This window comes from Lupinus angustifolius, chromosome LG14 (genome assembly GCF_001865875.1).
Source record: "Lupinus angustifolius cultivar Tanjil chromosome LG14, LupAngTanjil_v1.0, whole genome shotgun sequence".
Classification (NCBI taxonomy): Eukaryota; Viridiplantae; Streptophyta; class Magnoliopsida; order Fabales; family Fabaceae; genus Lupinus; species Lupinus angustifolius.
This window is the reverse complement of record NC_032022.1, coordinates 3908658-3920153: the sequence shown is the minus strand read 5'-3', so window position 1 is coordinate 3920153 and position 11496 is coordinate 3908658. Positions and strand designations below refer to the sequence as shown.

The 11496-nt window shown below is 27.9% G+C and overlaps 1 protein-coding gene across 3 annotated transcripts; it reads right to left on the bottom strand.

Moving 5' to 3' along the window:
• Window positions 1260-5765, bottom strand: LOC109326110 (protein PHLOEM PROTEIN 2-LIKE A9-like). Of its 3 annotated transcripts, XM_019558775.1 has the most exons (4): window positions 5632-5765; window positions 5425-5430; window positions 2901-2970; window positions 1260-1824 (listed from the first exon to the last, which is right to left on the bottom strand). In XM_019558775.1, the coding sequence occupies exons 1-4, from the start codon at window positions 5687-5689 to the stop codon at window positions 1464-1466; spliced, it is 495 nt and encodes a 164-aa protein (XP_019414320.1). In that variant the 5' UTR covers window positions 5690-5765; the 3' UTR covers window positions 1260-1463. The 3 variants fall into 3 exon arrangements, with proteins under 3 accessions (XP_019414320.1, XP_019414322.1, XP_019414321.1); XM_019558777.1 differs by lacking the exon at window positions 5425-5430; XM_019558776.1 differs by lacking the exon at window positions 5425-5430 and having other exon boundaries at window positions 2901-2977; window positions 5636-5765.

Here is an 11496-nt window from a genome sequence, read left to right as displayed (position 1 = left end):
AGAAGTGTGAAGTGTGGAGCTTATGGAGAGAAGGAAATCAGATTTTCCCCCTAGGCACTCATGGCAAATCTCCTAGGGTGGCTAATGATGATTTCCTATGACATTAGGGTGAGTGATGTGAGGTTTGCTTTATGGAAAGGCAAATCTCGCATCCCAATGCGAAACGAACACTTCACGGATACGTGCGATAAACATGCTTGAGTATTATCGGTTAATACTCGATTGGATATTATAAATCGTCCGATCGTAATATCCGATTAAAATTTCGGATTTCGGCATTCTGAGTGAAAAATATTTAGAAAATAGGTATGGACCAGCTCAGGGTCTATCTTGACTCGAAATGTGATTACGAAGCCAACCGTGCGATCGGAATTCGATTCCGAGTTACGGAACTCAAAAACCACTTTTTGAGCCGTACTGGGTGGATTTCGGCCCCGATAGTGGTTCAGAACCGACTGTATCCGAAAATTACCAAAATTTACTACAAGATAGGAAATAAAATTTCAAGACTACAACTCAACTAGAGTTTCGTCTAATTCTTTACCGAAATTTCCCAGAAATTCATTTTCGAATATATAATTAATAAAATCTCATAATTCAAAATCGTAAAATTCGCGGTGTTACAAAGTTAACAAAAACATGATATATTGTGGAGACGAATTTAAATAATATGAGTCAAAACCTCTTTATAATTTTTGGTTCATTATGATAAAGTATAAAAACGATTTAAACAATATTTCTTTAGAATTGTTGATACATTTTGTAACAAAAAATAATAAAAATACATTGATTTGTATATTATTAGGATTTGTCTCAATAATTTATCATGTTTTGTTTAACTTATTGCATTTATCATATTTTTGTTTAAAAGATTACACATATTTCTCATGCAAGGGTGATCAGTGTAATGAAAGTATAAAAACTAGGGGTTTGTATAGGTATAAAAAAATTAGAGGTGATTTATATAATTTCACTAAAACTCATAGAGTGTCAATGTAATTTACTCTAAAAATTACATTTACATTATTTAACAGTTGAATTGGTTAAATTTGCTTGGGTAGAAATTTATTAGAAGGCTCGATTAATATTGTAAGGCCTAGCAGTTACTATATAGTATACAACTTTTTTATATATATAATATGTGCAGAGCAGTGAACACTTTTCACTGCATCAATCAATCACACCAACAATGTTAATATACACATAATCACAAAATTACAACACAACAGCAACAGCAATGCATAATATAGTATTTAATCCAAATACTTTTATACCAATCATCATACACATTTTATTTCAATATATTTTACTCACATATAGTACTTATTTTCACTGCACTAATAAATGTTTAAGCAAGTAGTGCAGTAAATATACAAATATCATCATAAAAACATGACCAAACAATACCAAATTAAGTAATTAACCATAACCCATTTGTCTAAATTGACAAATGAAATAAATGGTTAAACAGGTATCACTTCAGCATTCAAAATCTCCAACCCCCCTTTCCATTTTCCACTCCACACTTCATATAATCCAAAATGAAGAAGGTTGTCTGAAGCATCTGGTTCAACATTAATTTCAAGATCATTCTGAGATGGAATGATTACCTCATTATTATCAGATTTGAGAGTTGTTGGCTTAAATTCATAGTTTCCTCTTCTACCAACTTTAGCCATTACTAGGACTTGTATGTTATTCCAACCAAACCCATCTGCTTTAACTCTCACATGAAATCTAACCTTATATTTCTTGCCCTTTATCACAGGTACTGCACCAGATACTTCTAACCATGAAACTTGTATTAGCTCTGCAACATCTTCTCTGAAATAATTTGCACAAAGAAACATCTTATCAATATGCAAAAATTATACAGCTATGAGGAAAATAATAGATTAAAATCTTATTAGAAGATAACTAGTTGGGTTCATATTAGTTTTTTCAATTAAAGAGGTTGTCCAACATATTTATGTGATCTCTAGGAAAAGGAGAAAATTTAAGAAGATGAGTATCATATATTGGTATATAGTTATGGGTTTAGTTAGAGTGTTTTATCCCCATCATTTTATATATTAATTATTATTAACTTTTTTAAATAAAAGTATCATAAATGAATAATAAATGAATGATATATTGATCGTATAAAAAACGTTGCAGAAATACCTTGATGTACATAATGTAGTTTATCTCTTTTCACTTCCTTTCTGTCTATATTGGTCACTCTATTTCAGAATAATTGTTCACATATTGATTAAAAATTTAATTCAAAATATTTGTTCACTTTGCTTCAAGAGAGTATTAAATGATTATTTTTCAATAATTTTATTATAGGAATAATAAATAATGAGATATAAGAATAAATTTTAAATGCTAAATTATGAAAGCGATTACTATTTTTTTTTTAATTTAAAAAAAAAATTAATCACATTTTTTAATATGTTTATTTTCTCTGTAGACAATTATTTTGAATAAAAGAATCCTTTATGGTAACTAGTTTATATCACTTTATTTGTCACCAATAAAAAATAATCATCTCATTAAAAAATAAATTAACATCTATTAAAGAAACATGTTGTCAAATTTTTAATGAAGTTGTTGTTTTTCTACTTTAGAATTGAGTTTTTAACCAATCAAATTTAATCCTAATTAATAAGATAATATTATTGAATATTCTTATAACTCTACCTGAATTATAAGTAAGATAATAAAAAAATATGAATGATTATAATTATTATAAAGACATAAATAATAAAATTGTAGAATAATACACAAGTAGACACATTACTTATTTTTTTTTTAAACAAGAACATATTTAATTAATTTTTAGTAAGATATATAGATGAATTGAAAGAAAATATTAAATAAATATAAATATATTGATGATTGGATGGGATACTAACTGTACATTCCAGTATCGATCATCATTGCCCCATATGATGTTGAGTCCTTTTGGTTTTATCAAATAGCTTCCTGATTCCTGCATGCATTTTATCAATTACAGCTATAAGAGAATATAGCAGCATCATTATATATAGTGCATATAAATTTAGTTAAAAGATGAGGACATTAATTATAACTAATGTTAGGGTTTATTAAACTTGTTTTAATAATCACTTAGTCAGTATGAAGTAATTAATTCAGTTAAAGAAGAGAACCCTAGAGGCAATGATATCATTGTAAAACATAAAACCTCAAATGGAACTAATCCGTTTGAAACAAATTATTCATGAATTTCAATCAAGTTAAGGTAAAGTTGTGTATATTTATCCTCTTTATACTTCAATTAGTAAGAGTCTCATATATTGAGCCGTCTTATTAGTAACTCGAGTGACTAGTATAGTAACCCTTGAGGAAAGCCACCCATTCTCCTTATTTAATAACATAATCATTACACTATTGTGGTTTTAGAAAAACATTAAAAAAACAATTTTAATTTTGACGCCATAAAAACTACTCGTAGAGTAGCGGATTAGGTCCCTCTTTTTAGATGTTTAGTGATAATATTAAATTTTTTACACAGAGACTATCAAAGACGATGTTCACATGATAAGATAATCAAGCTCACAATATCCGACACCCACTATAATGTGAATATTGTTCTAGAATTATACTCACAAATATTGCTAATACAATTTTGTAGGTCCACTTCAACTCTAAAGTACCACAAAAGAATTTAAACCCTCTATACCAAAAGTTTTTTATGTCTCTATACCAACTCAATGATATTTTGCCAAATACATAAATGTGTTAATATGAAAATTAATGATAAGTTAAATGAGATGTATTATTTATTAGAGTAAATTACACGGACACCCCCTGAGTTTTAGCGAAATTACACAAACCACCCATCACTTTTTTACACCTACACAAACCTCATAATTCTTATACTTTCATTACACTGACTATCCTAGCCTGAGAAATAAGTGTGATTTTTGAACAAAAAATGTTATAAATGCAATTAAGTTAAACAAAAATAGTATATTGTGGAGACAAGTCCAAATAATATATGAGCTGATACATCTTTATTATTTTTGGTTCGTTAATGTATAGTATAAGAGCGATTTAAACAATATCTCTTTACAAATGTTGATGCATTTTGTAACAAAAATAATAAAGATAGATTGATTTGTATATTATTTGGATGTTTCCTCACAATCTACCATATTTTATTTAACTTAATTGCATTCATCATATTTTCTATTTAAAAGATTACACTTATTTCTCACGTAAGGGTGGTCAGTGTAATAAAAGTATAAAAACTAGAGGAAGTTTGTGTATGTGTAAAAATTGAGGGGTGATTTGTGTAATTTCACTAAAACTCAGGGGTATCAATGTAATTAATTCTATTTATTACTATGAAATTTTTTATTAAGTTGGTATAGAGACATAAACAACTTTTAGTATAGAGAATTTGGATTCCAAATAAGAGAGGAAGAAGGAGGAGAAGAAAGGTTATGTAGTGAATGGAAGGGAGAAAGAAAAAGATAAAAAATTGTGTCTCAACAAGTATAATTTTCCAAGAGCTCAAAGACTCTATTAATAGGCCTTAGACAAACATGCATAAAAACAATGGTGATGATATTTGAAGCATGAATTTGTCAAACACTCTTACGTATTAGTGTCCGATACGTATCTGATATGGATACGCTCGGATTTACAAAAGATACGTATCCATAGAGTATCTAAAAATTACAAAAATAAAATAAAATAAATAAATATTAAGACATGTATCTGATTTATTTTCAATAAAATATAGAATATATAAATTCGTTTCCTATAAAACAGGATAAAATAAATTCGTTTCCAATAAAACATGATAAAATAGATTCATTTTCAATAAAACAGGATAATATAGATTCGTTCCATTAAAATAAGAAAATATAGATTCGTTATGGAGGGCAATGATTTTAAGATAGATTCGTTTTTATTAAAATATGATAAAATAGATTTGTTATGGACGACAATGATCTTAAATTTCCATTATATTTTTTACTTTGGATATTTTGATTTACACTTATAATTTTATCATATTTTATGTGTTTTTATTATTTTATACGCGTATCCTTGAACGTATCGTATCCTGTATTTTGTAAAAAAAATATGTGTCAATAAATCAAATACATATCATACCCGACACACATATCAATATCCATACTTCACAGATTCATGATCACAACTTTCATAAAAAAAAGAACTGCAAGATGAAAGAGTATGGATCATGTGCAGGACAATGGTTGGCGTGTGCCCAATACAGACTCGTTTTTAAAATTAATTAAAATAATAGTTAGTTTACGCCGACACATGTGGTAGTCATGTTGTGTGCCCCTATTTCATCACAAAACTCTTGTACCTTTTGGGAGACACACGACAAGTAGAAAATTACTTATAAATATTTTTGATGTATTTCTTCTACCTAATGTTAAACTTCAACTCTCAAAAACCAACATGGGTCTAACTGGAAGAATAATAATTTTCCATTGGCATAAGCAAGACTTTTTTTTAGCATTATGTCAAAATTACCCGGTTTAGCCTCGCAAACAGACCTTAAAACCTTATTCCTTTTCTATAAAAATAAAAGGTTCAAACTTAGTTTTCATATTACATCTAATTAATATAAAAGAAACTGTATACTTGCCTGTTGAAAAATGTAATGAGGATCTGTGGTGTGATGAGGCTTCTTGAAAGGCATTCTTTCTACTTAGTTTTTTTCTTTCTTCTCTTTTCTTCTACTCCTTTTGTGTGTGCTTCCCTATGGATGAAAATAAGATATGAGGGAACTTTGTGTAGCGACCCTTTTTATATATATGTATATTGAAGAATTAAAAAAGAATAATATGTCCAAAGGAAGAAGAATAAAGATATCTTTCATGTATGAGTATAGGATAGAATAATAATAATAATAATAATAATAGGACAACTTGGACGGATAAGAATCGAGAAAATGGCATTAACTTTATAAAAGTAGTTCCTTTCTTAGAATATATGACTTGGACTTCAAATCTATCAAAAACTCCATACTAAAATAATGGAGAATTTCAAATCCATGTGTATAATATAGTTAATTTGAAAAACAAAAATATCTATCTTCCCTAACTTTGTCACCTTACATGACACTTATGATTGATTGAAAATAATTATTTAAATAAAAAAAATTAATAACCAATGATTTTTCAAATTAATTAGAATATTTGTGTTTCATTTGTTGGAATAGAAAGACGGGAGAAAGAAGGAGGAAGTAAAGAGAAATAATCTCTTCTCTCCTTTGGTTTAAAGGAGAGTATACGAAAAGAGAGAGAAAAGTATAATCTCCTTCTTTGTAATAAAAATTTGTTGTCACAAACCATGTCTTAAATTATTTCATGCACTAGTAACAATGGAAGCAAAAGTAAAAATAATGAATGTTTAAAATTTGTAATTAAGCTGACATATTTTTCATCGGTGTGAGACAATATTTGTAATATTATTCAGAATAGCAGATCTCTATTTGAGAGATTTGAAAGAGATTTTTTTCTTATCTTTCTTTCCTTTTTATCTAAAACCAAACAACACAAATTTATTTTGTTTCTCTTTTTAGTCTATTTCTCTATTCTTACTTTTTTGTACAACCAAATGGAGCACTAGTCCATGGAGGAGTGGCATACTATAGTAGCATTCAGACTCCCCTTATTTGAGCCTCCCTTTAATAATAAAAGAATAAATACATATTTTCGTCTCTTAAAATTTTGATATATATCAGTTTGATCCTTCGAAATTAGGAAAATCCAAAAATATTAAATGTAGGCCAACTTAATCTTTTTTGAATATGTTTTATGAATATGAACTATTTTGACATTCATCGGTGATCATTGACTACTAATTAGTTTTTTGGGAATTAAATTAGTATATGGAGAAAAAATTTAAAGACTAAAAGTGGGTATTCACTGAATTGAGAAATAATGTGTTAACGCGATCATATTTGGTCCATCTATTCAGTTCCTAATATGGAAAGAACCACCTTCTATATTGTTATCACATGGCATCTTCTGCCATGGCCAATCCATTTTACAATCTGTATGTGAAGTGAAACCCAATTTCACTTGCAACTTTAAATCATGACGAGGACAACTCAAAAACAATGTGAACTTTTTTTCGAATAATAATAAGAGCAAACACACGTTTATTTGAAGAATAATGTTAGATCGACTTTAAGTTATACTTTTTGTTTTAGGTGAATTTTTTATATGCGTTTAAAGATAAAATGAAAAATAAATCAGAAATAAATATCTTTTGATTTGTTATAATAAAAAGTATTCAATTCTAATTATATATATAATGGGATATTCATGACACCAAAATCCTATACAAAGTATGGGTATGTGGATTGGTAGGAACTTATTCAGTGAGTTTCAGCGTGGAATCCATCACACAGTAAGGCTGAATAATTTAATGTTGATGCAGTGTAAGTATAAAGTTTTTATATGCTCAGTATTCACCGTTTATTAGTTGATGGAGTGCAAGTATAAAGTTTTTATATACTCAGTATTCACCGTTTATTAGTATTGTTTCTTACTTTCTTATGATGATTAATATTGAAAATGTATAAAACACTTATATCATTCAGATACATATTAATTCTATTAAAGAATACTTAATTATATATTTTACCAGTACAAAATAAACATGTTAAAAAGATTAAAATTATATAGCATATATATATATTATTCTGACCACTCTTAGAGGAAAAATACGTGTATTATTTTAAATAAAGATGAATGATGATTGTAATTAAATTAAACAAAATATGATACATTGCAAGATCCAATAGTACATAAGTTAATACTTCTTCATTATTTTTGGTTCTTTATAATATAACATAAAAGTGATTTAAAAAATATCTACGTCGAATTATTAATACATTTTGTTATGAACAAAAAATAATAATGAGACATTGACTCTTATACTATTTGGATTTACCTATACAATATATCATATTTTATTTATCTTAATTACACTCATCGCATTCTTTTGTTTAAAATATCACACTTTCTTTCGTGTAGATGTAGTTAATATAATATAGATTAAATTACACCGACACCCCTGAGTTTTAGCGAAATTATACAAACCACCCCTCACTTTTTTATACATACACAAATTCCCCTAATTTTTATACTTTCATTACACTAATCACCTCTGTCTGAGAAATAAGTGTAATTTTTTAAACAAAAAATGTGATAAATACAATTAAGTTAAACAAAACATGGTATATTGTAGAGACAAGTCCAAGTAATATATGAGTTGATACTTCTTTATTATTTTTGGTTCGTTACCATATAGTATAAGAGCAATTTAAACAATATCTCTTTAGAATTGTTGATGCATTTTATAACAAAAAATAATAAAGATACATTGATTTGTATATTATTTAGATTTTTCCTCACAATATACCATGTTTTGTTTAACATAATTGCATTAATCACATTTTTTGTTTAAAATATTACACTTATTTATTGGTCAGTGCAATGAAAGTATAAAAACTATGAGAGATATGCGTAGGTGTAAAAAAGTGAGGTGTGGTTTGTGTAATTTCACTAAAACTCACGGGTGTCCGTGTAATTAACTCTATAATATGGATGATTTGTATACATAAAAAAGAAAGATGATTTGTATAATTTTACTAAAACTCACAGAGATATCAGTGTAATTTATTCTATTATATACTATAATTGTAAAAAAAAATGTAATCAATACATAATTTATTATTCATGTATATTAATTTTATTTTAAAATTAATAATAATTTTTATTAAATGAAAAAATTAATAATGATTTTTTCTTACATAAAAAAAGTGTAACCAACCGTACACTAGTTCATCCAAAATTATTATGTTGTAATTTACAAACCATATATATATATATATATATATATATAAATATATATATATATATATATAAATATAAATATAATGCAGAGACAAACAATAAAATTATAATAACATATTAAATATTTAATTTTAATTGAAATTTAATCATTAATAATAACAAACAAAAAATATAAGAAGACATTTATCTCCAAATTTAACTTGTTATATATGTTTTTGCAGAAGTTTTTCTCTTGATCTTGGTTCTCACATGTGAGTCTCCCTTTGACAAGAAAAAAAAGAGTTGAGAAATAAAGTGCAGATGCAATTCCTTTTGGTCCCTCCAATCCATTGCTAATATGGAAAGAATCACCTTCTATTTTCACTACTTTGTTGTGAATTGGCATCTTCTATCATCTCCTTCAACATCATTAGTTAACACTTTGAAACTCCGATGTCCGTGTTCGGCTAATATACAAACGGAATCAACCCACAGAATACTTGTCCACCTTTGTTGGCCAACCATTTTTGCAATATGTATCTTAACTGAAAGTTTGAAACCTAATTTCACTTTCAACTTTATACTACTAACACTAACTTGATGCTACGTTAAATCATGATCACTTGAGGACAACCTCAAAACCATGTGAACTTTCTTTAGAATAATAAAAAGAACTAAAACGCGTTAATAATGTACTGAAGAATAATGTTACATTCAGAATCATTTTAAGTTGTATTTTGGATTTTCGGTAATGATTTTTGTTCTTTAATGGACATGTCAGGTGAGACCGGTTGGAAGGTCGGACAATAAATCTTCTTGAAGATGTCTAGATTGAGTTTGGACTTACTAGTAGAGGTACCCAAAAATGTGTTCCGACGATCAAGTTAGTATGAGATTCATGAGAGGAAATAGAGAACTAAGGTTAGAAAGCAAGAATAATAAGAGTGAATAATGAATATTTCCTTAGGGGGGATTTTCTATTTATAGTGGTAGGATGAATGAAGTAGTCATTGGTTGGTACTGTTGGCGTGACCGACCATTTGGGTCTATCGAAGACTATTTTGTCTGTGTCAAGCGAATTTGTCAAGGCCATACTTTGTATATAGTTGACTTATAGCTTATAGCAGGTCTCTGATAGTCATATTGTATGTCTGTCCTTGTCATGTTGGTAGCAAGTTAGGTGAGATTTGCATATGGCGTGACAGTACATTTTTGGTAACGTGTCAGACAGGATGTCGATAATGGTCTCAGAACTGGCCTAGTGCGCCAAGCCAATTACGATGCATCTGATTAAGCCTTTATTCGAACGTGTCCAGCTCTCACCCAGTCGGGTAGGAGACCAGCCCAACAAACTTGAGATACTTAGCTGGCCGGGGTGGAACAATTTTGATGTGGACAAGATTTTAAATTTGTGTTCGTCATTACTATAAATGTCAATTAGGTTAAGGTTTGATCATTCAACGTAACTCTGACCAATTGTATGAAATGTGAAGGTTTTGAAGTTTTAGAAATTAATAATGAAACTATTATTTAAAAATTTATATATTCAAAAATGAAAATAAAAAATAAGTAAGAAATAATTATTTTGATTTGTTATAAGATAAATTATTAAATTATAATTATAAATATATCACACTAGTAGAATCCTATACGAAGTATGGGGAATGTATGGAACTTATTCAATGAGTGTCAACTTGGAATCCACCATATGTCCTTAAGGCGTCGTTAATTCCACTTATGACAGTCTTAAAGAATACGTCATTATATATTTTTCTAATACAAAATAAACACATTTCTCTACAAATTTAATATTTTTTTGCATTAAAAAAATCATATTTCAATATTTTATTTCTCATATTTAATAGCATTATAATCTTTCTTTCCTATAGTAGTTTTTCAAAAGATATTTTAAGGGTATTTCAATCTTCCCTACAATAAATTTATTTTCATTAGAAAAAGATGTATATTCTAATACTGTAATAATTTTTACATCGACTATTCATTTTAATTATTATTGACTCTTAAATAAAAATAATTTAAATAAAGTGTGAACAATATTTTGTCTATGTATAAATTTTTACAGTATCAGTACATAAATATTACACTATAAAAAGTACTGCAATCCGTACATTAGTTTGTCCAAAATTACCACGTTGTAATATACAAACTATATGTTCTGAAACCCATAAGAAAAGCAAGCATCCTTATATTCTTTAAGACGGGTGAACTCAAACATCATAGAGATCTTTCACCATCGCATCTCAAAAGTCTTGATCTCTTATACATTCTTTAATTTATTCATTTCTATCGGTCTTTTCCATCACATTTTGAAGGTTTGGAGTTAAAGCTTATAGAGAATTTGAAGGTTTGGAGTTGAAACTTAAAAAGAATCACATTTCAACGTGAAAATAGGTTGCGGTGTATAGTGACTAGTATTTCTGACCCATATAACGCATTGATAAATAACTGATATTCTTCATCAAAATTAGGTTAGGAAGTACAAGGAAAACTGTTAGTCGATCATAGTTAAAGAATACTAGCAAGAAGTTAGTCTAGTGGTGTAAGACATTCCTAGATTTTTTGGAAGATTAAAAATAAATGGTTTAATTTCTGTGAGCGACACTTATTGAGAGAGACAGTCACACCCCAGAATGAATTA